The following is a 25480-nucleotide window of genomic DNA, read 5'->3' as shown; positions in this document are numbered from 1 at the left end:
AAGTTCCCTCTGGGGAAGTGACATTTAAGTTAAGTGAATGCCAACAAGTTATACATTGTGAGTTTTAGAGAGAAGGGCATTTTAGCAGAAAGGACTACTAGCGATAGGGCCAGAAGGATCAAGGAAGGAAGGAAAGACCAAAGAAGGACCATGCTTCTTAATGCACAGGAAAATAGTGAAGATGGTAACGGAGAGGAAGGACAGGGCCAAATTATGTAGACTTTCTAGGCTTCTTCTTCTTCTTCTTCTTCTTTTTTTTTTTTTTTTTGAGAAGAGGACTCACTATGTTTTGGGCTCAAGTGATCCTCCTCCCTCAATCTTTTGAATAGCTGGGAGAGTAGTATGTATGGACTTCAGGTGCAAGCCACCATGCCCAGCCAAACTAGAGTTTGTATTTTATGCAAGCTGATGAAAAATGACATGGTCTGATTTATATTTTTAAAAAGATCACTCTGGGACCATGGGGTAAGGAGTTATCTGGAGGCTGGCTGAGACCAGTTTGGAAAAAGACAAACGTTGGTGGCTTGGATAAGGTGGTCGCAACATTTGGGAGTGAGTGAACGTTTGGGAGCTATGTGTGTGAGTTAGAATGGCCAGAAACTACTGACGGGCTAATGAATTAAGGATGACCGTAGATTTGTGGCTCCAGGACCTGGGCAGTTACTTCCAGGAGAAAGGGCTTGAGAAGGTCCCTTGGCCTGCCCGGGGTCTGGCGGGAGTGATGGTCAGACAGCTGGACACTGGCACGCCCAGAGCACCCGCAGAGCGTGGCCGGCGGGCGCTGGGACTCCGAGCCCCACGCGGGGCTTTCCGCGTCTCCCGGGCGGGGCCGGAAGAGGAAGTCCGCGCTGCTGTAGCGGCCCCGGCAGCAGCCGCGGTCCGGGCAGAACACTGCCACTGAGGCACCCGCAGAGCGACGCGGAGGCTGCGTGCCCACCAGTACGATGGGCCCGCAGTGGAGATTGCCCGCTTCCGCCGCCGCCTTGATGTGGGGCTTCCTGCTGCCGCTGGTAAGTGGGGCCGGCGGGCGGGCGGGCGGGCGTCGGGCCTCCCCGGGGCGGGGCGGGGCCCGGAGGGCAGGGGCGCCTTCCCAGCCCCCTCCGCCCGCCCCACGGCCCCGCCGGGCCGCGCTCCGCGCGCTGCGGCCTGCTTTCGCTCTCGGTTCCCCTCACCTGCCGCCGCTCACACCGTCCTTCCAGCCTCCTTTTTATCCCTGTTTCTTCCATCACCCTGTTCCCTCCCGACCCATCAAAGATATCCACGCAATCCCTTACACGACGTTGACCTGGGTGCCTCTCTAATTTTTCATTGTGTAGGCATTTTTTTTTTCAATTGGCATCAGGGTTTTATTGTCTGGCCCATTTTACCTCCTGTTAACCTCTTTCCCCTGTGAATAAAGGCCCCTGAGTGTTTAGCGGTTCAAGGACTGCGCTTTTAATTTAATTGCACTAATTCAGCTTATTTGGTTATTATTATTATTTTAGTTTTTCCTTACCCCTCTTAGTTCCTTCTTCGTCTTTGGGGGCCTATGTGATTCCTTTGTCAGGGTTTGTTTAGTTTTGTGTTGTAATAGTAATAATGTAAAATAACTTAAAATAACAAAGTAATGCCTTTAGTGGTTTTTCAGTTGTCTGTTTTAAAGGCGTGAAATATCAGCTAAGAGAAGGAAAAAAAACACAATAAGTGCTCCCAAGTTTGTTTTCATAATTACAGAAAATAATGTTTTAAAATTAATCGTCAAGTGATATGAGGTTCAGTGGGTGATTAGGAGGTCATTGTTCAGTGTTTCAGTTTTTGTGCCTATTGGCTTTCACTTAGGGAGTTTCAGGTTGAGAACATTTAAAGGTTATTTATATAAGATCTATATGCTGTATGTCTTTCTTTTCCATTAGAATGTGTAACTTCTCTGAGAGTATATTTTGTCTACTCTCCAGTTTAAAAGGATAATAATTAGTGAATATATTCAAAATGAAAGTGCTTTAACGTTTATTAAGAAAATCTAAGCCACAAACTGTTAAATGCCTTTGATGTATTCATAATTTTGCTAGGTAACATTAGAAACCTGAATGAACTTATAAAAATTGTCTTGAGGGGGTGCGAAAATACATTATAAAATGAATATCAAAGTAGCAGTCTTAGTCTGGGTTTTTGAGGTGTTTGCTGTGTAATCAGACAGATCATATCTATCAAAGGATAGTAATTTCAGAGAGTATGTAAATGTACACAAACTTATAACCTACATATAAAACTTAGCAAAGTGTGTTTGCACTAATTTTTATTTGAATTGTTTAAGCTGATTATATCTATATGTAGATATTGATATAATCTCATATTCCCACTATATTTAGCCTGATAATACATCAATTCCTCATAAACTCACATTGAAATTCTTACCAAAAGCTCTGAACATCTCACCAGAAAAATATAAGGAGAATATTCACAATTTTATGGGCTTCACAAACCTAAAGGTTATCCCTGTTCTAAATTGTAACTAGCTTGTGTTACCCACACTCTAGATTTTAGGATATTTAAGATTGTACCTCTGTATGATATCTTACCATATTAATCTTGGGTTCTGTACTCTTCAGTCCCAAGATGGTTGTGGGAATTAAGTAACATTGTTTTTTACCCCACAAGTATTTGGTGTTCATTTATTATATGGTAGGCACTGTTAATGACTATGAATAAGTTGACAAAATCTTTAAATTGTGAAGGTCTTTTTCAATTCCAGCTATTATTTTAAATTCTTTCTTGTTTGTTTGCCTTTGAATTTATTTTCTTCCTGAAGCTTCCTTCCTTCAATCCTCTAAAATGGTCTCTTTTCATTCCTTTTCTTTTTCTCAGCAGAAGCTCTCCTTCTTTCTTAATGAATAGCTAGTTTTTTCCTCCAGCACTCACTATCTGAAGTCTTTTACCATTTTCTCCCTGAAGCCCTTGTTTTTTTCTTTTTCCTAACTATAGTTGTAGGTGGCCTAAGTTCATTTGAATTAATGATGCCAACTCAGTCATTTCATTTCTTCTTTCTAGGCTTTTGAAGCTGGTTCTTCTTTCCCTTAGTCAGGGCCAACATCTTCATCTAGAACAGCACATAATTTTCAGAAACCATTTCCACTTTTTTGAAGAAGAGGCAGAGGATTTAGTATTGAAAGGCCATTGAAGATCATTTAACCTGCCCTCCTCATCTTGTTTTCTTCCTATCAGAGTGACCTCACTGTATATTTTGAACTTAAGCTATAGCGTATTTAGCCGTTTTAATTTTTTTATTTGGTTTGGTTTGGTTGGTTGGTTTGGTGGTCCTAGGGATTGAACCCAGGGCCTTGCACATGTTAGGCAAGTGCTCTATCATTAAACTAGATCTCTGCCTTTTTTTTTATTATATTGAAATAGGATCTAGCTGAGTTCTTCATACTTGTGTCAAACTTTCTATCCTCCTGCCTCAGTGTCCTATGATTACAGGCATTTCCTGGGATTACGGGCATGACTTTTATTCTGATCATCTTAGAACATGTTAAACATTTAGGTCTAGAAATAAAAAGAGTTCCTAGTGGGTGGTTAATTCTGTCTTGACCTTGCCATAATTCTGTTTCATGCTTTTCCTTCCCCAGTCTTTATCTTTATCTCACAGTGTGGACCCAGTCATAGGGTATTTTTTCAGAGAGAACAAGTGATGTTTAATCTGTATCTGTTTTTTAAAATTGCTTCACAGTTCTCTGAAGAACCTTCAGTATTTCTCATAATGTTTTTCATCAAAATTTTCTCCATTTTTTTCTTCAAAGATTTTGAAGTATTACATAGCTGTTTGAACTACTTAAATGAGGTGATAATTAGGAACCCAGGAAGAAAAATCTCTCTGAAAATTTACATTCTTGGGCTGGGGATGTGGCTCAAGTGGTAACGGTGCTTGCCTGGCATGCATGCGGTGCTGGGTTCGATCCTCAGTACCACATAAAAATAAAATAAAGATGTTGTGTCCACCAAAAACTGAAAAATAAATATTAAAAATTTCTCTCTCTCTCTCTCTTTCTCTCTTTAAAAAAAAAAAATTACATTCTTTTTGTACACTATCCCAACTCAAATACTTTTAATTAATTCTTTCTTTTCTGTCCTCTTCTCCCAGCCTCCAGGGGAAAGATGTTACTCAAGCAGTCAAATTACTCAAGACATGCTAAGCTTCTGTGCTATATAATGAATATGGCCCCTCCCAAATTCATATGCTGAAGCCCTAACCCCCAGTGTGAGGGTCCCTAGGGTGGAACCTTCATGATAGAATTAGTGCCCTTCTAAGAAGCTCTGAGCATATTGTTCTCTCTCCTTACCATGTTAAAACACAGTGTGAAGGTGGCTATCTCCAAGCCAGGAGGAGAGCCCACCCTAGAAACTAATCCTTCTGGCACTTTTATCTTATACTTCCAGCCTCCAAAACTGTGGAGAAAAAATAATTTCTGTTGTTTATGTAACCACTCTGTGGTATTGTGTTGTGGCTGGGAGAGCCAAGACACCTTTTAGTGCCAAGAAAGAGTACTCAAAGGTACTATTATAACAAATATCTAAACACATAAAAGTAACTTTCGAAGTAGATAATGAGTAAGCATTGGAAGAATTTTGAGGTGCGTGTAGAAATATGAACAAAAAAGTCCATTCTGATGAGGTCTGAAGTGGAAATGAAGATCATGTTATTGGACTGTAGATAAAAAGCAACCTTTGACAAAAAGAGCAAAGAACCTAGCTGAGATATGTTCTAGTGTTTTGTGGAATGTAGAACTTAGCAAGTGAAAAAATTGAACATTTTTTAAAATTTTTATTTCTTACATACATGATAATAGAGGAATACATTACAATCATAATTATCCATTCACAGCACAATTTTTCGTATCTCTGTATATAAAGTATGTTCATGCCAAATTATGTCATTATACATGGGCTGTCTTATTTTTTTTTGCATTACAATTCTTAATACACTTTTATACCACAATTTATCATATCTCTGTTTGTATTATAAGGTATGTTGATAAAAATTGAACATTTATGTGAGATTTCTTATTAAAGTAATGAAGAAATAGGTTGCTTAATCTTGATTTCTTATGGTAAAATATGAAAGGAGAAGTGAATTGAAGAAGGAATTATTAGCTGGGCATGGTCGCACATGCCTATAATCCCAGCAACTCAGGAGGCCGAGGCAGGAGGATTGCAAATTCAGAGCCAGCCTCAGCCACAGCCAAGCACTAAGCAATTCAGAAAGACCATTTCTAAATAAAGTACAAAATAGAGTTGGGGATGTAGCTCAGTGGTTGAGTGCCCTGAATTCAACCCCAAGTACCCTCTCCAAAAAAAGAAGGAATTTTTAAGCAAAATGGAACTAGAACTTGAAGATTTGGAAAATATTTAGCCTATCCATATTTAAAAGTGAGAAATATATTTCTGAAAAAACACAATGTAGTTGAACAACCATTTGATGAAGAGTTATAGGATTATATAAGCAGTAATACTGCTGGTTTGAACTGAAGGGGATGGAGACAGAGATGAAATGAAGAAAGACTGTCACACATTTTGTATTTGACAAGACAATGCAATAGAGCTATTTGGCTATGAATGTGCTATTTTACCAGAAAAGGGAAAAGTGAAAGTGAAGGCTATTTAGAGATCATTAGGTCTGTCACCTTGGTTTCAATAGGTCAGATGTCTTCTACGCAGAGTCTTTGGGGTACATAACAGCCAGTGAGTCATGAGGTACCTGCCTTAAGTTGTGAGGCAGTTCCCTGCAGAACTAAAGAGTTAGGGTCATCCTAGAGAGCCATGACCTGGAAGATGGGATATCAAGCCCATGGATTATTCTTGAACCTCAAGACTTAATAGAACTTGCCTTACTCAGTTTGGGACTTTGTCAGTACCTATCACCACTTCTTTCCTTCTACTTCTTTCCTTTTGGAATGAGAATGTCAATTCTATGCTGGTACCATCTTTATATTTTAGAAACCTTTTTTTTTTTTTTTTTTTTTTTTAGTTTCACAGGTTCAAAACTAGAGCAAAATTTTACCTTGGGATGTATCATACCTTGATTCTTACCCATATCTGATTTAGATTTAAATAAGACTTCAGACTATAGGCTTTTGAGTTGTGTTGGAATATGTTAAGATTCGGGGGGCTAAGGAGATGGAATGAACATTTTTTGTCTGTAAGAGGACAAGAATTTGGTAGAGTTAGAGGTGAGCTGCTGTTAACTGAATTGTGTCCCCCCAAATTTGTATGTTGAAATCCTGATCCTCGTTAGTATAGTGGTGAGTATCCCCGCCTATCACGTGGGAGACCGGGGTTCGATTCCCCGACGGGGAGGCAGTCGCCCTCTTGGGCTGGGGATGTGGCTCAAGTGGCAGCACGCTCGCCTGGCATGCGTGCTGCCCAGGTTCGATCCTCAACACCACATACAAACAAAGATGTTATGTCCGCTGAAAACTAAAAAAAAAAATAAATATTAAAAAATTTTCTCTCTCTCTCTCTTAAAAAAAAAAAAGAAAGAAAAAAGAAAAGAAAAGAAATCCTGACCCCCAGTGTGACAGTATTTAGGCGTGTGGCCTTTGGGAGATAATTTTGGTTTAGATGAGGGTAGAACCTGAGCCCTCGTGACAGGATTAATGCCCTCTTAAGAAGAAATACAGATAGTTTAGTCAGTTTCTCTCCTCACTATGAGGACCCTGTGAGAAGATTGCTGTCTCCTAGGTAGGAGAAAAGCCTTCACCAGAAGCTGACTCTGCTGGAACTTTGATCTTAGAATTCCATCCTTCAGAACCATGAAAAAATAAATGTCTGTTGTTTAAGCCACCCAGTCTACAGTTATAGCAGCCTGAGCTGTCTGGTTTTGTCACATTCCTCCTTTTACTTTCATGTTCTTCATGATTTTTCTCTTACCTTCTTGCATCTGAGATGTCTGAATTTCCTCATCCTATTGTCTGCATTCTAATTCACTCATGGCTGTGTATCAGTAGTGTAGTAGCTACATGAAAATCTCCTTTGAAATGCAAAATAATTCTGAAAAGGCTCATGAAGATTCTGGCTTGTCCCAGATCATAGAAATTCCCCCAAAATGGGACTAGACTCAAGTCTTTCAACATGTTTTCCACTGAATTATGCAGTTATGATTTTTTTCTGAGTCTAAAATGGAACACAAGATTGATATGATAAATTATGAATCTTATTTATAAGAAAAAATTTAAAGCTAGGAAAAGTTATGTTTAAGTTTGATTTTCTTTTTTTCCTAAAAAAACACCAGAAGGATTAGGGATGTAGCTTAGTGGGGGATAGCTTTCCTGGCATGCAGAAAGCCCTAGGTTTGATTGCTGATACCATAAAAAACAAATAAATAAAAACACCTGAATTGGATCTGTTTATCAAAAGTTAGGCCAGAAAGTCTCCAGGTATAGTCTCTTCCCTTCTCCTATAATGAAAGGAAGGGAGAGAGGGAAAGAGGGAGGAAGAATTTTATTATCTTTAACCATTACATATACCCATTACAGTAATGCTTACTTGACGTTCTCTTCTGCCTCCTGTACACCTCATAAACTGCAGGGTCTTGAATGAATGAATGACTACCTTGTCTCTTCCCCACACCCTAGTACCTCTTAGCCTTTGCATTACATGTTTCAGATTCTCCAAATGCAAGAAATGATCCTGGCCCTGCTTTTCCCATGGCCCACAGACTATTCTGATTCCCTGTAAATCTCTATTTGATGCCTTAGCTCCCACTCAGCTTCTATTTAAGTAATTAAGATTATGCTTAATAATCTGTGTGTCTGGCTCTGGTCACTTTCAGTGCATCATTTTTATAATCCTTGAATACTGGAAAAAAGACTGGAAACAATGTAAGAATGTAAGTTGGCTAGATTACATAAGTTATTAGAGAGGAAAGAGTGATCAGAAAGTTATTTAGGCCTGATTTTAGAATATGTGTGATTCAGACATAACAGTCCCAACTCTACTTTTTCTCTGAGTCCCCTTTCAATTCTTTTTTTGTTGCTATTGATTTAAAATGAATGTCTTTGGAAAAGAGAAAAATGTTTGTAAAGAAGAGGATACTTCCTACATTTAAAGAGTAATGGGTATATAACTGTTCCTCCTCTGCATTTACCAGTAATTATATTGCCACTTTATATATTCTTGTTTAGAAAATAGATTTTATTTGACATGAACTGGGTATCATTTGAGATTGTGAGAGTAGCAGATAGCTACCCTAGAGTGGTACACCAGGACCCAGTGTTATGTACTGAGGAGTTTTAAATGAACACATAGAAGAAATGGAACTGGAGGTTGGAGTATAGCTCAGTGGTAGAGCACATGCTTACCATGCACAAAGTCCTGGGTTCAACTGCAGCATAAAAAGAAAAGAACATAATGGGGGAACTGTTTGCCAAAATATAAACTTTGGTTGTATCAGCTAACTGCAGATGCAGTGTTTCTCATCTTTTGAAAAAATTCTTAAGAGCACTCTTGTACTGTCTAGAAGACTAATGTCTTTCATTGTTATTCATGATGAACTCTTCAATCATATACTTTAGACCAACATCAGAGCATCACCTGGAAGCTTGTTAGAAATGCATAATCATGCTAGAAGGAAGCATGATTAAGACCCGCTGGATCAGAATGCACACTTTAATAAGAACATTAAAGTTCAGCAAGCATTGATCTGTATACTAAAAAGAAGGAAATGGTTACACAAATTGCTAAGTATAATATTCAAGAAAAAAGAAAACCATACATAACTAATCTTGCAGGGCTTTTGAGGAAATTAAATATTTACAGGGGTAAAGGTTAATAGCTTAATATGTATCAGGTGAAAATTGGAAAACATGTAGAGTCCTGGAAGAGCTAAAAGATGGCATGGATAATTGAGTAGGGGGTATTATGTTAAATATAACTAGAGAATTGTTTTTAATCTTCACAATAAGAGTATAATTTCTTGACTTGTATTTCCTTTTGTAGCAGCTTTACTGAGATATAACCCACATACTTTACACTTCACCCATGTAAAGTATATACTTCAGTGTTAGTATATTCACAGATATTTATAACTATAACCATAGCCAATTTTAGAACATTTCATCACTTCAAAAAAGACACCCAGTAGGTAGAGTACAGAGGCTGTTTAGAGCAGTTAAACGGTTCAGCATAATACTATAATGGTGGGTATGTGTCATTATATATTTGTCCAAACCCATAGAATGGATGTGTAGCTTTCAATCACTGTAACAAAATAACTGAGAAAAATCATCTTGTAAGGAGGAAAGATTTATTTTGGCCATAGTTTTATAGGTTTTAGTTCATGGTCCTTTGGCTCTATTACCTTTGAGCCTTGACAAGGAAATATATCTTGGCACAGACTACACGACAGAAGAAATTGCTCATCTCATGGTGGTCAAGAAGCAGAAAGAGAAGAAGGGGCCAGTATCCATATATCCCCTTTAAGGTCATGCTCCCAGTGACCTAATGTTCTTCCACTAGACTCCTCCTCCTAATAATGCCACAAGTTGGCAACCAAGCCTGCAGCATATATGGATCTTTGGGGGACATTTAAGATTCAAACCACCCAGCAGCTCAGGAAACTGAGGCAGGAGGATTGGAAGTTCAAAGCCAGCCTCGGCAGTTTAGCAAGGCCCTAAGCAACTTAGTGAGACCCTGTCTTAAAATAAGTAAAAAGAGCTAGGGATGTGGCTTGGTGGTTAAGTGCCCCTGGGTTCCAGCCCTTGTACCTCCCCCCAAAAAAATTCCAAATCATCACATTTTGCTTCTGGCCTCCAAAGGTTCATGTCCCTCTCAACACAAAATGCTTTCAGTCCATCTCCAAGAGTCCCCAGTCTTAAATATTCCAGGACTGCTGAAAAGTTCAAATCCAAAATCTCCTCTGAGACTCAAGGCAAACTCAACTGTGAACCACATACAAAAATTAGAAAGGTACATAATTCCAAGATAACAGTGGCAGAGGATAAACAGTCCCATTCTACAGGGAAGAATAGGGGCATAGAAAGAAAGGGTCCCATCAGGGAAAATATTAAATCCTCTAGGTCTAATTTCAGAATCTGGGCACACAGTAGCATGACATGAGCTCTAAAGGGCTTGGATAGCCCAGCCCCTGTGACTTTGCTCCCTGCAACACAAATATTCTCTTGGGCTAGCTCTGCTCTCAGCCTGCAGTTTCCTTAGCAGGCATTCCTGAGCTATACTCCAACCTCCAGTTCCATTTCTTCTATGTGTTCATTCCACATTCCTGGCCTTAGAGTCTCCATCTCAATCTTCAGCTTCTCTCTCATGACTTTATGCATTACCCTGTCAGGCTGCTTGCAGAGACCCTGACTTCAATACATACTACCTAGCCTCCCAGCCTTTCCTTTGAAATTTCAGTGGAAGATTCTGTGACCCCGTTACTCTTTTATTTCCCAATGCTAGCAAAACCAGCACCATTTGGGCAATGCCAAGGTCTGCTGCCAGTGGGAGCCATACCTAGATTGTCTTGAATCATGGCTGCAGCATGTCCTGACTGCTGAACTATCAAAGGTCTTGAATACAAAATGAATCCTGAGGAGACAGTCCCTAGTGGCCCTGTGCAAATGGGGTACTCCAATGCTCACTTCTCAGGTTAAAGGTTTACACTTTTACACCTTTGAGCCTGTGATGGTTTAGTTCCTGCTGATTTCTGAGATGCCCTCCAGGCATCTTTGCTATGTAAATTATTTGGCTGCTTTTTAATGATACTAAATCTCCACGCAGTTTTAAACACACTTTCCTGGCCAAACTTCAAGTTTTTCAAATCTTTCTGCTTTATCTTCTACTCCCAATTCTAAATATGTATTTGGCTAAAAGCAGCCAGTAATACCCATTGTACAGCCTGCAGTGCTGTGCTGCTTTGAAACTTCTGCCAGATTAATTAGTCCATAACCTTTAAACTGGGTCTTCTACAAAGTCTCAGGGCAAGGACAACATGTAGACCAGTTCTTTATCAAAATGTAACATAAATGACCTTTTAGTCCAATTCGCAGTACAGTCCTCATTTCCATCTGAAACCTGTGAACCTGGCCTTCACTGTCTACCTTTCTGTCGGCATTATGGTCTTATGAGCATTCACCAGAATTACCAGTTAAGCTCAGCTTACAGCATTTTAAGCTAACAATTAAAAACAGCAGGAGTGAACCCTAATGCAAAGTGTGGACTTGGGTGATGATGTGTCAATGAAGATTTATATCTTGTAACAAATGTACCACTCTGATGGGAGGGATGTTGATAGTAGGGGAGGCTGTGTTTGTGTCAGATAAGGGCATATATGGGAACTCTGTACTTTATGTTTAGTTTTGCTGTGAGCCTAAAACTGCTATAAAAATAACCTTATTTAAAAAGTAAGAAGCTCCATACCCATTAGCTGTCAGTCTCCACGTTTACATTTCATCAAGCCCTAAGTAACCATTAATCTTCCAACCATTAATCTTTTGTATTTCTTTTGCATCATACAAGTACTTGGCGAGGTGGTAGATGTATTATTAGTAATAATTACCATTTACTAAGAACTTAATATCTGCAAATAATTGCATAATATATCTTAATCCTTATGACAACTTTATGAAGTCCAGGTGTTTATTGTCATCTCAAAGCTGAGGATATTGAAACTTAAGGTAAGTTGAATGACTTATAACATAGCTAGTAAATCGTGAAATGGGCATTTTATCCTAGGACTCTAATTTCAAACCTCAAGAGTTTTTATTTTTATATTAAAAAATAACATTTTATCTATAATGTTATATATTCTATAACATTACCTATCATATTATAACATAATATCTATTGTAGCAAACTGAATTTTTAGACCCATGCAATATGTATGAGAAATTTTACCAAGATATTTAAAGATGTAGTGGAAATGCTCAAGTTGTATAGGCCTACTGATGCTCCACATTCAGTATTAACCATTTTAAAATTATATGTATTTATACTTTCATATTTTATATTAGTCTTCTACTAAAATTTGTTTTACCTTAGTACTTTATACATCAATGAGATTTGCTTTTATCATTGACAAATGTTGTGCACTTACTTATAGAAAAGATAATAATCCCTCTATAGCAGTAAATCATACTCAGTTTGAACATCTTTGTTCTTCCTTGGACACTTAAAGATTTTTTAAAAATCTTTTAGAGTTTTGTATGTATAAAAAAACAAAATATTATAGTTGTATAACAAGAGGTAGTATATATTTAGCAGTATGGAAAACCCAATACATTAAATTTTAGAAAAGTTACAGAACAGTATGTATAGCATGACCCTAATTTGTAAACAAATATATATGTATATATTTATCTTAAATGTTTATGTATAGTTTTGGAAAGATACAAAAGAAACCCCTAAGAATGAGTGTGAGGATGAGAGGAAGAAACTTTGTGTGTACCCAACTGTTTTGCCTTAATATTATTCCTTTTATTAATTTCTCTTCTTCTAATCATTAGGGTTTTTTGTTTTGTTTTATTCTTTTGTGGTGCTGGGGATGAACCCAGGGCCTTGCATAAGCTAAGCAAGTACTCACTACCCCAGCCTTCTCTCTTGCCTTTGCCTTTATTTTCCTCTCACTTTTTCTTTTGATGTGTGTGTGTCTCCTCCACTCAGATTCATATGTACAGATATATATATGCATATATATTTATATTTATATATATACACACACATACATATAAAGGGGCTTTTAGAGAAGTCATTATTTACATAAAAATAGGATTGCACTATAAATGCCTCTCTGGAACTTGCTTTTCTTACTACTGGACATTATCTGTTTCTAGAGATAGATCTAGGTGTTTCCCTTAATAACTGCATTCTATAGATACTGTTATGTAATCATTCCCTTGCTGGTCGAAGTTGTTGATTTACTTTTTGCTAAAGTGAATAATATTGTAGTCAATAACCTTATACATTAATCTGTGCATTTATTTATCTATAGGATATGACTCAGGATTCTATATATTTTTTAATGAATACTAATTATAAAAAGATATACCATTTCAGCAACAGTGTGCACAGTTAAAATGCAGATCCTGATCTAAATATCTTTCCTCTCTAAAAGGAACTTGTGGAATGGCTTTAGCAGATAAAGGACAAAGTCAGCCCAGGATATCTTATGCCAAATAAGCAAGAAATCCTGAAAAACAAATGAGGTCTTCTAAAGAGGATATAAAGACTTAACTAAAAGAGTTAGTTCACTAAATTTGGGGAAATTTGAACATCAAACAAATAATTTTAATTATACTGCATTGAGTTGTTTTTTAAAAATGACTCTGGTGATACTGAACAAAGGTGATAGAGGGGAACAATAAATCCCTTTTAAAAATATTAAGGCTAAGCAGGTTGTCACTTGTCTGTAATCCCAGCTATTTGGGAGGCTGAGGCAGGAGGATTACAAGTTTGAGACCAACTTTGGCAACTTAGTGAGACACCCTGTCTCCAAAAAAGAGCTGGAGGTGTTAGTTCAGTAGCAGAGCAATTGCCTAGCATATGTGAGGCTCTGGATTTGGTCTCCTGCACTGTTAAAAAAGAAAAAGAAAAACAGAAGAAGAATACTAGCTCATGAATAACAATATTAAAAAGACATCATTTGCCATTTGCCATTCCTAGTATAATATATAAAAATTTTCAGGTGAAGCCTATCATAAATGCCAAAACCCTGGAGAAATGATGTTAGACTCTTCACATGGGGCACAGATTGGTCACTTACCAATCACAAAGGGAAAAAAAATACTGTTTTTTTTTTAAAAAAAAAAAAAGAGAGAATTTTTTTTTAATATTTATTTTATTAGTTATCGGCGGACACAACATCTTTGTATGTGGTGCTGAGGATCGAACCCGGGCCGCACACATGCCTGGCGAGCACGCTACCGCTTGAGCCACATCCCCAGCCCGAAAAAAATACTTTTGTATTTTAGAAATTCTGCAGTTACTGCCTGAACCTGATGATCAAACTCAGTATCACTAGTGGTGGGAAATCCTAATGTTATGTGCCATTTATTTTTGGATCCAGTTAAGAAGTGCCCAATTCACTTATAAAATATTCTTCCCCAAAATGTTTAACCTAAATCTAATCAACTCTCATGTATATCTGCAGATATAGATAGACTCATAGATAATTCTACTGTATGACCTTAGGTAGGTTATATTAGTATCTTCTTTAGTGTCAGAACCCTCACTTGTTAATCAATGGCATTGAATCAGATAAATGTAGCAGGTAGTAAAAATAACATTGGTTCAGCTCATAACATTCATGGCTACCAAGTATATAGCTTAATAAAAACTCTCTTTTCAACATCTTATTACTCTTGTGTAGTTTGATGATATGTCTCAGAAATTCCCTGTATTTACTTAGAACTAACAGCAAATGCCAAAAAGTCCTCTAATCGAAAATGTTGAAGCAGCATTTTAGGTAGGAGAGCATAAATTAGAACATCTCTATACTCATTAAGAATAGTTTGAAATGGTTTGACTTGTTTGAAATTCCCATGGTCAAAAATGGTCAAACATCAGTAATTTCATATGATTCAACCTATTTGTGCTTTAATGGCAGAGGCTTGATATATCATCTTTATTTGTCAAGCACTCTTTTTTCTTCCTTATTGTTTTAGAGAAACATTTACTCACAGAAGGAAAGAGGAAGAACCTGTACTGATCTAAGTTTGAAAGAATTGGTGATGTGGACTGATATTCTAAACATTTTAGGGTATTTCTTCATTTCATAATCTCTCTCGCCCCTCATCCCTACATACTATAGTTATTCTTTTCAGTCACTTTTAGCCTTTTCTTTCCCTTACTTTGAACTTTGGATTGGTCTTTTTGGATAGGGAGCTGCAGAATTTTGAAGACTTGAATAAAAATAATTTACATCAAATTTGAGCTGGTTCTCTTCTCAAGAGTACTTATAATAATGTAACTTTTTAAAGGCTAGTTAGTAGTAGAATGCAGAAGGTAAGATAGGTTGAGGGATTTTTAGTGTATTTAAAACTTTTTCTTCTGGGTTGGGGTTGTGGCTCAGCGATAGGACGCTTGCCTTGCATGCATGAGGTTCTGGGTTCGATCTTCAGCACCACATAAAAACAAATAAATAAAAAATAAAGATATTATGTCCACCTACAACTAAAAAAAGTTTTTTTTTCTTCTATATAACATGAACAATTAAGTGATAACTCATAGGAGATTGGAAAGGAAATTTTCAGGCTGTGAGGCAGGATTGAAGTTATTACCTGATAGCAAGAATCCTCCCTGGAATATGACTGGTATAACCTGTCTTCCTCAAAGAATGAGTTCTGGCAAATGTGGATAGTTTCCGTATTCCCAACCTGTCTTTTTATTCTCTAAACCAAGAAGAAATAAATTCATTGGAAGACTTAGCCTCTTAAGGAAATGTGGTGAAACCTGTATGTAAACAGCTTTATTAAAAGCCCAATTATTGCCAGTGTGAAAATTATTATTTGTGTCTTAGACAGCTGCCCAGGAAGCAGTCCTGCATGCATCTGGAAATGGCACACATTTACCGTCTAAGGACTACTGCATTCTATATAACCCTCATTGGACAGTGCTTCCAAGTACCCTAGAAAATGCAGTAAGTAAATCAGAGTTACTTTTTATTCATAAAAATAAAACTATTGAAAAGTGAAAATGAGTGATAATTACGTTTTAGCGTGTGAACTAATTTAGATACAGGGTCATTATTAATAATTATTATTTTATTGCCTTTGCTCAGTGTTTTTCTCTCTACGAAAGAAGTAAGTTGTGTAATTTTAAAATACCTCCAAACCTCATTGTTTGTCATAAAATATTTCTAATTAAAGAGAGCACTTTTTTGTTCTTAGGGCTGAGGATGAAATTTAGGACCTTATGCATACTGAGAATATGATCTACATCACTAAGCTATACCCCCAGCGCCTAAAAGAACACTGAATTAAATTGATACTGGTGTTTATCACTGAATGCCTGTAGGTAATATGTGATATTTGTCATGTTAAAGACATTTCTTATTTTCAGATTTCCATTAGTTTGCTGAATCTGACTACTACACCACTGTGTAGCCTTTCTGATATTCCACCTGGTGGCCTAAAGAACAAAGCAGTTGTGGTACAATGGGGAACCTGCGATATACTTGAAAAAGCCAGAATTGCACAAAAAGGAGGTGCCGAAACATTGTTGGTTGCCAATAACAGTGTCTTAGTAAGTTTTAAAACTGTGGCTTCTTTGGAGCTCATGACATGAAATTTTATAGGAAATAAGTAACTCTTCTTGTGTGTGGTTTAGGGACTGAGATAAATAATCTGATGGTAGGATTCTTTGTCAGTAAACATTTGGGATCTGATAGGCATTTATTTGAAAAGTTTTGTAGTTTTCTGTTCTTAGAATAGAAAAGACTGTGTTAGGAATGTGTATATACAAACACACATATGCATGTGTATTTGAATATGGACCATACACAGATATCATATATAGTATATATTAGCTTAAGTTCACGTTAAAAAGATTCATTCTATTTTGAGAACTCATAATATTAAGAAAGAATTCCCCAAACTTTGTTTTATAGCTAAAGAAAGATATAATGTTTACTCTTAATAGAATAGTTTGTATCACTTTTATTCTGTAAATATATTAGTAGTTAATAAGTTTTCATAATATGTATTTTTCTTTTAGTTTCCTCCCTCAGGGAACAGGTCTGAATTTGATGATGTGAAAATACTGATTGCCTTTATAAGTAAAAAAGACTTTAAAGATATGAAACAGGTACATTAGTAATTATAAAGTAGCTGAAATTTATATGGTATAACTCTTTAATCTCTGATACTTAGTTTTGGTTATTATCTATGGTGCATTTGCTAACAAGAAGCTTAAAAGCCTATGAAGTCTTTATTTGGGAAGTACTTGCCTCTCTTTTGACACAAACTGTCTCAAAGGCTGGCTTTACAAAAAATGTTTATTTGAGTTCTATTAAAATCTCTTTGTGTCATTTTTTTGTATCTTAATTTTAAATCCCTGAACAAAATGATTATATGAAACATTGCACTTTAGAGATTTTATAAACCAAAGTATATGCTCATATTTTTTGCTAGAAAATATATTATGTTGTCTAGTCTTCTTGACTGATGTACAGTGTCCATTCCAAAATGACATGTGGAATATTGCTGCCATATTCCATAATAGAATTTCTGTGTTTTAAATGTCATTTTTGCCTTTCAGACTTTTGGAAGTGACATTACAGTAAAAATGTACTCTCCATTGTCACCTAACTTTGACTATACTATAGGGGTTATTTTTGTAATTGCTGTGTTCACTGTGGCATTAGGAGGATACTGGAGTGGACTAATTGAATTGTAAGTTTAATTAAACTTTTATGTTTTGTGATAAATGGTTTAAAATATTGTAATCATTTTATTTTAACCATATAATGACATTTAAAATCTTTCCCTGACTTCAGAACATAGTGACAATAAAACCAGATTTTTGTTTGTCCTTATTTAAGTCATAAAGTTTTCACTGAGAAGAAGAGAGTCATAGTTCCCTCTAACTCTTCTATTGAAAGGGAAACATTAAAGTCACATAAAAAACCCTCTTTTGGGGACTGGGGTTGTGGCTCAGTGGTATTGCGCTCGCCTAGCACATGTGAGGCACTGGATTCGATCCTCTGCACAACATAAAAATAAATAAATAAGGTATTGTGTCCAACTACAACTAAAAAGAAATGTTTTTAAAACCCTTTTGGAAAGTACTTACCTCTCATTTGGCACAAAATATCTCAATTCAACATTCACAAAGGATATTCATTTGTTTTGAATTCTGGTAAAACCTTGGGTCTTGTCTTCTATCATGTCTTATTTGTTTTTTGGTTTTAGTTTTGGGGGGTATTGGGTGGGTACCAGGGATTGTATTTAGGGGCATCAAGCCACATCCTCAGCCTTATTTTGTATTTTATTTAGAGATAGGGTCTCTCTGAGTTGCTTATTTAGCACCTCACTTTTGCTGAAGCTGGCTTTGAACTTGAAATCCTCCTGCCTCAGCCTCCTGAGCTGCTGGGATTATAGGCATGCACCACCACACCCAGCTTATATATTTAATTGTCTCTCTCAGGAAAGGTAAAAATACTTAATATTCCTAATGTGCCTTTTTATTTACACTGGAAGAAAATAAGCAGAGAAGAAAGGAAGTTTTTCAGTTAATTCTGCCTGAGTCATCAACAGTGGGGCTTCATCATTGTACTTAATGATTTAGGAATTCTAAGGATATTAGGCACATAAAAATTCCAAAGGTACATAAAATTTGGATTTTCCTATTTATTAGTAACCTAAACACAATCTTCATACAGTTTTTGTACCTTTGGCTCTAGGTTAAAACAGGCAATACAGTATAGAAGAATCAGTTCATATTTGTAACTCTGAATGAAAAACCTATGCTAAGAGCATATTATTTTATGTATAAAGGATAATATATTAGTTTTTTAATTGGTCTATATAGGTTTTATTAAAAAGGGCTTATTCGTAATTACATGAAGCTGAGCTTATTTGCAATTTCTTAAATACTAAAATTTGATTAACTTATATTTAGAGGGACATCTTAAGAGTTTAACATGTATAGATTGATTTTATATATTTGGAAAGCTTGTTTCAACGTATATCACATTTTTAATGTGAATAAGCATGGTTTTTTCATAATTTTCTTCATAAAGTACAGTATGTAATATTTCTAAGCTCTCTAAAATCATCTTCCATATTATTTGATGAAGCTTTATAATTTTCCAAAAGCTACTGATTGATCAAACATGTTTTACTATTTTATATAGTAAAACATGTTTTACTATTTTATATAGTACTTCCATTACTATGTAAATTTTTTCTTTTCTAGAGTAGTATTTCTCAAACTGTAGCATACATGCTAACTATTGGATATCTTGTTAAAATCCAATGTAGTATGTTTGGGATGGGCTGTAATTCTACATTTTTAACAAGTCTCCAGTGATTTTTGCTTGCCTATGGACCATAGACAAGCAAAAATCTAAGTTAATCTAAGTTAATCTTGGTGTTAGCAAGTTGTTAGTTAGCTTTGCAACTGTATGACAAAATATCTGAGACAGTTTAAATGGAGGAAAGATTTATTTTTGGCTCATGGTTTCAGAGGTTTTAGTCCATGGTTATTTGGTACTATTGCTTTGGGCCTGTGGCAAAGCAAAATTTTATGGTAGGACATACATGGTATAGAGGCCCAGAAACAGAGAGAGAGAAAGAGAAAGAAGTGGCCAGTCCCAATATTACCCACAAGGACACTCTCGATGACCTAACTTCTTTCCGTTAGGCCTACCTTCTAAAGGAACTACACCTCCCAAAAGCACCACAGGCTGGTGACCAGGCCTCATACATGGCATTTGGGGGGTACTTAAGATAGAAACAATCTTACTTACATAGATGTCAGAATAGACTCCTTCTCAAGAAAACTGGAGATTGAAGAGGAGTATATATCAGCTTCTGTATTCATGAAACATGACAGTAGGTAGAAACAAAGGACTTGTTGCGTTGAGTAGCCAGTTTGGGAGAGGAGATGTCCCATACCTGCAGGATTATGAATTTTAAAATCAAGGGGGCTGATTCTAAGAACAAAACAAAGCTAGAAAGAAGTAAGTGTATGAAGGGGCTGGCCATAAGGAATAAGGGAATCTGAATCAAGGAAAAAGTTCTATAACAAGAATTTTAAAAAACATACAGACTACCATTTATCAAGTAAAGACAGAGAATGAGGCTTAGGGAAGGGAAAATTTACCAGAAGAGGATCACATAACCCCAAATTACTCTGCCAAATGAAAGGTGTACTTTATGCAAAAAGGAAAGATGCCTTAGTTCCATAGAAAAACTTTTACAAACCTAGCACTGTGATGCACATCTGTAGTCTTAGCTACTTAGAAGTCAGAGGCAGGAGGATCACAAGTTCAAGGCCAACCAGAGCAACTTAGAACCTGTCCCTCCCCCTATAAATAAAAGGAGGGTCTGGGAGTGTAGCTCAGTGGTAGAGCACTTGCCTAGTCTTGGGTTCTAACACCAACACACACACACACCAAAAAAAAAAAAAGAAAGAAAAAGAAAGAAAGAAGAGAAAAAGAAAGACTTTTAGCAAAGAGTTAAAATCTTATTACAATGAGATTGTGGTACTCAAGTTTTATAACCTCAGTATGACACAGAAGAAAGGTTATCTTCAATTATTGCATGTGGCCCTCAAGCTGATTGAGTACAATGTTTTTTTAAAAGTGAATTGTAATATTTTAATGTGATATAAATCTAGTATAAGCTTTGCTCCAAGAAAAGCTTTTTAATACACTGAATATGAATGTATAAATCATTATTATGATATATATGTGTTCTATGATAAAAATGTCTTTACATTTGTTTGCAATGACAGATACCAAAGGTTAGCAATACATACCACATTATTGAAATTTGTGTTAATGCCCTGTCATTCAATTCTACAATTCCAAGATAGGTACTGTTGTGTCTTGGTACCAACTCTCTCTTTGCCCATTTCCCTGGTACCCTCCCTGGAGTCACAGGGTGGCCATCCCAGTAAATAGTTTTCTAATAAGAAAGTGGTATGCTGGTAGATAAATAGTTGCAAATGTGCAGTTTGATAAAATAAACTTTATTTTTTTTTTAACCTAAAGTTTGTATTGAGTCCAGACAAGAGCAGGACCAGGACACATCCAAGGGGAATTAGAGTTTAATAGAACAGTATTGAGGGGACTAGAGCTGGGAAAGTATATGGGAAATTCCATGTAACTGAGAAGAGACAATGAAGTTGATTCAACAAATGATACTTGACAAATGACACTTAACTGCTTAGCAAATGATATACCTCCTTTCTCTATCTCAGTTCCCTTCCTCTACTATATCCCCAAATATTAATATATTTATCTAATAAATTATCATCTATTTAACAGTTTTGCCTGGGAGGGGGCTGCTTTTTCAAAAGTTAGTGGTTAGGAATAGATCCTCTCTGGAGGGTAGAATTATGTTGGGGTTTTTATAGTTAGAATCAAAACTAAATTGGGGTTAGATCTTGAAAATAACTGTACTTCAGTGGGGAAGGGGGGCTGGGGCTGGGGCTCAGCAGTAGAGCGCTGGCCTGGCATGTGCGAGGCACTAGGTTTGATCTTCAGCACCACATAAAAATAAATAAATAAAATAAAGGTATTGTGTTTACAGCTAAAAAAAAATTTTTTGTTTTAAATAACTGTGCTTGGTAGAACTTTGCCAGAGTTCCTGTGTTTGTTTATGCAGGGAAAACTTGAAGGCAGTGACAAACACTGAAGATAAAGAAATGAGGAAAAAGAGGGAAGAATATTTAACTATCAATCCTCTTACAGTTGTAATATTTGTGGTCATCTGCTGTGTTATGATGGTCTTGCTTTATTTTTTCTACAAATGGTTGGGTAAGAAATTATATTTTATGTTTGCTACTTTTGGTATATATTATTTTCATTTACTTTGCCTGATTTATCTATTTGTTTAAAGCATTCTATCTGAAAAAACTTTAGTCAACAATTTGGATATTTTGCCAAAAGTGCTCCATCTCTATTACTCTGAAATAAGAATACTTGTTCATAGATGACTTGAAGAATGGCTCTGATTCCTGAATTTCCCTTTCTGCAGATTAGAGATGATAGCCCATTATCTAAGTTGCAGACTAAGGATTTCATGTTGGCTGTGTTTAGCTACATGGAATAAAAGATTATTAAAATTACTGATTTGTTGCCTCTGCTTACTCCCAAGGTGTAGTTTATCCTTTTTTCAATTTGCAAATCAAGATGCTGTATTGCTTAGATTTTGTTTTACTTACACAAGCAGTTAGGATCATACCATATATGAAGACACAGAGGTACTTGCCTACATGGTCTAGAAAGTAACTGGTACTCTTTTTCCTTTAAGAAGGCAGGTGTAAGAACTGAATGAAATAGCTTGCTCTTTCCCTAGACAAATCATATTAGTGGTCTGACAGGGTGAAAATTTGCAATTTCTGGCCAGTATGCTGTACAAATAGGAGGAAGACCAGGAAAAAGGGGAGAGTTCCTGATGAAAACCAGCAAAAACCCTTGTAAAAACCACTAAATGCTTATTTGGAGATGATTAACATAAATTTCTGGACCAGAAAACTGAGACCCTACTATTGATTTTAGTTTATTGTTCAGTTACTCCTGAATTGTGGCAGCAATTTAAAAAGTAGGCAGGACGGATATGGTGGGATACCTGTAATTCCAGTGACTCCAAAGGCTGAGATAGGAGGATCATAAATTTGAGGCCAGTCTCAACAAGTTAGCGATACCCTATCTAAAATAAAAAAATTAAAAGGGCTGGGGCTGGGATTGTGGCTCAGTGGTAGAGTACTTTTCTAACAAATGTAAGGTATTGGGTTCGATTCTAAGCATCACATAAAAGTAAATTAAATAAAGGTCCATCGGGGCTGGGGATGTGGCTCAAGCTGTAGCGCGCTCGCCTGGCATGCATGTGGCCCGGGTTCGATCCTCAGCACCACATACAAACAAAGATGTGTCCGCCGAAAACTAAAAAATAAATATTAAAAAAATTTTTTTTTTAAAAAAGGACTGGGGATGTGATTCAATAGGCTTAATTCCCAATTAAAAACAACAATAAAAAACTAGCCTGGTAGCATTCCATGATTAATTAATTCCAATGATTAAAAAATAATCATTGTGAGTATTACTCATTTCAATCTGTTGCTGAGAGAGTGAGTACTAAAATTATTTTTATATTATGTTGAGATTGAGCAGCTGAGTTTAGTAATCTTATACCTGGCCTTCAATTTTTAATCTTTGCCTGACCCTCAGTTGATATATCAGTGGTTTTTGGACAGGAAAGATATTCTCTACACTATCTTAAAGCACATTTTAATTTTTGGTAAGAAATTTTCTTAAACTCACTGCTATTTAAAAAGTTGATTCTGTTTATAAATGTAGTTTCTGATATAGGAAGATCATTCAGCTTTATAGTTACTCTAGGACACAGGATTTAATTATGACTCTTGCAATACCTTGTGTCACGATGTTGCAAGTTTTTGTTTTCTCAGAATTGTTCCTATGGCCAAAATTGCTGCCATTTCTTAATATACTAACTAACAGAGTTGTACTAAATTGCTGAGGCTGCCCTTGCCATTTTATATTAAAAACATTGTTTTAACAAAGCGCTCAAAGATGAGTTATGTTAACCAAACTCTTCCTCATACTTAATCATTTTCTAAGATATAGTACAATATTGAATGAAGCACTCAAATTCATCAAGAAGCATGATTTCCACCAGTGTGTTAAAATTTGGGATTAGGCAATTTTGATAGACGGCTTACCAAAATCAGCTTGGCAGTCTATCTTCCTACTCACATTACCACACATAACCAATAATAAAAATAATAACATAAAATTTATTTATGTGCTAGATAATATTCTAAGCACTTCATATATATTAGTTATCTAATACTCACAATAATCCCAAAATAGGTATTATTATATTTTACATTTCAGACATGAGAATCAAGGAACTAAAAAAGTGATTTATCCAGCATCACCAGTCAGAAAGTGGCTATTCCTAAATTGCAGTGTCTAGACTAGTCTCTCTTTTTCTCTTACAGAATAAAGCTACAGTTTTGTGAAATTAAGTAGAATTCAAAAAAATCAGGTACAATTTTTGTTTGTATTATGAGATTTTTGAGGAGGATCAGCAAAGTTTTATATATATACATATTTTTTTATATATATACATAATTTTTTTTTGTACCAGAGATTGAGAGCCACATTCCCACCCCATTTTACTTTTTATTCCTGAAACAGGGTGTCACTAAGTTGCTGAGGCTGGCTTTAAACTCACTCCTCCTGCCTTGGCCTCCCAGGTCACTGGGATTACAGATGTGTGCCATCATGCCCAGCAAATGTCTTTAATTTTAAATAATTCTCAAATAAGTATGAATAATATAGTAAAACACTCATCAATCTTAACTACCTGAGTATCATATTGTAGCAAAGAATTTTGTTTAAATCTATTTGGTTTTACCACAGGTCAAGTTATTATAGATGAATTTTCCATAGGAAAATGTAGATAACATGGTTTGTGTCTATGGCGAGTGTTCATTTCCATCTCTAAGTTGCATTTAAAAAAATGTTTCTTAGTGGCTTATTAATTCTTCTATTTCTTACATTTAATTAAATATTCATAAATATCTATACCTCACTTCATAGAAACCTTTAACAAACATGTCACTTTAATTATTAAATGATAAAAAATGCAGGGCCACCTTCAGCTCCTTAAGCAATCCTATCCATGTATAAAGGAATGTAAAAACACATAAAATACCCACTCTTAAAATTCAAGAACTAAATATATTCAGTTTAGTAACTAATTCAGATACTAATATATTCACTGGATTGAAAGTATCATAATTTAGTAAAGAAGTAAAAGAATTAATATTGCTTATATATTTTCTTCTCACATTACCTTCTCTTGTTTTTTTCTAGTTTATGTTATGATAGCAATTTTCTGCATAGCATCAGCAATGAGTCTGTACAACTGTCTTGCTGCATTAATTCATAATATACCATGTGGACAATGCACGTATGTATCTCTCATGCCAAATGTTGTTATATTATTATTTGTAATTTAATATTATACATAGAAAAGTAAGAGTGTTATTTTAAAACCTGTGTAGTCCAATATGTGTTGGATCTATGCTGTTTACGTTTAAATTAAATTAATTAAAGTTATAAATAAAAAAGTTATATTAATTAAATATTTAATGTTATATTTTTTAAAACTCAAGATTTAGTTCCCCAGTCTCATACATTTCAAGGATTCAGTAGCCACATGTGGACAATCACCACCACAGTAGCCACATCACCACAGAAAGTTCTTTTTCACTGACTATTATGTCTCATTTGTTTGAAGGCTTCTGAATTGTTATTTCAGTCACTTCTTGTGATTGGTTAATATTTGGTAACTTTTTATACCAAGTGAACATTGTACGTCATTGGTAGCATAAACTAAAATGTTTTAATCTGTGTTTTAGGATTACTTGTCATGGCAAAAGCATTGAAGTGAGACTTATTTTTCTCTCGGTACTATGCATAGCAGTAGCTGTTGTTTGGGCTGTGTTTCGAAATGAAGATAGGTATGAATACTCAATGTATTTGATTTTAGATTTAAGGATGGATTATTTTGTAACTTGCCATAATACTTATTCATTATGATTATTATAGAATTTGTTTTCGTTTACATTCACATGGTGAACCTAGGGGCACTTAACCATTGAGCCACATCCCCAGCCTTTTTTTTTTTATATTTTATTAGAGACAGGGTCTCGCTGATTGCTTGGGGGCCTTGCTAAGTTACTGAGGCTAGCTTTGAACTTGCAATCCTCCTGCCTCAGCCTCCTGAGCCAATGGGAACAAGCTACTTTT

At 35.9% G+C, this 25480-nt stretch overlaps 1 protein-coding gene and 1 non-coding gene across 4 annotated transcripts in view; both read left to right on the top strand.

Moving 5' to 3' along the window:
• Positions 1-840: 840 nt before the first annotated feature.
• The window catches only part of Sppl2a (signal peptide peptidase like 2A), a 43802-nt gene continuing 19162 nt past the window's right edge, over positions 841-25480 (top strand). For all 3 annotated transcript variants that reach the window (XM_076850780.2, XM_076850778.2, XM_076850779.2), the window contains exons 1-8: positions 841-1010; positions 15488-15607; positions 16030-16212; positions 16684-16773; positions 17227-17360; positions 21303-21454; positions 24542-24638; positions 25090-25191. In XM_076850780.2, coding sequence (XP_076706895.1) covers positions 945-1010; positions 15488-15607; positions 16030-16212; positions 16684-16773; positions 17227-17360; positions 21303-21454; positions 24542-24638; positions 25090-25191 — 944 coding nt within the window. In that variant the 5' untranslated portion in view covers positions 841-944. The remainder of the gene's footprint in view (positions 1011-15487; positions 15608-16029; positions 16213-16683; positions 16774-17226; positions 17361-21302; positions 21455-24541; positions 24639-25089; positions 25192-25480) is intronic.
• Trnad-auc (transfer RNA aspartic acid (anticodon AUC)) lies at positions 6259-6330 on the top strand. Its single transcript has one exon. It is a non-coding gene; the product is annotated as a tRNA-Asp (tRNA).

Source organism: Callospermophilus lateralis, chromosome 3 (genome assembly GCF_048772815.1).
Source record: "Callospermophilus lateralis isolate mCalLat2 chromosome 3, mCalLat2.hap1, whole genome shotgun sequence".
Taxonomy (NCBI): domain Eukaryota; kingdom Metazoa; phylum Chordata; class Mammalia; order Rodentia; family Sciuridae; genus Callospermophilus; species Callospermophilus lateralis.
Note: the sequence above shows the minus strand (reverse complement) of the source record. Positions and strands in the feature narration are given on the sequence as shown.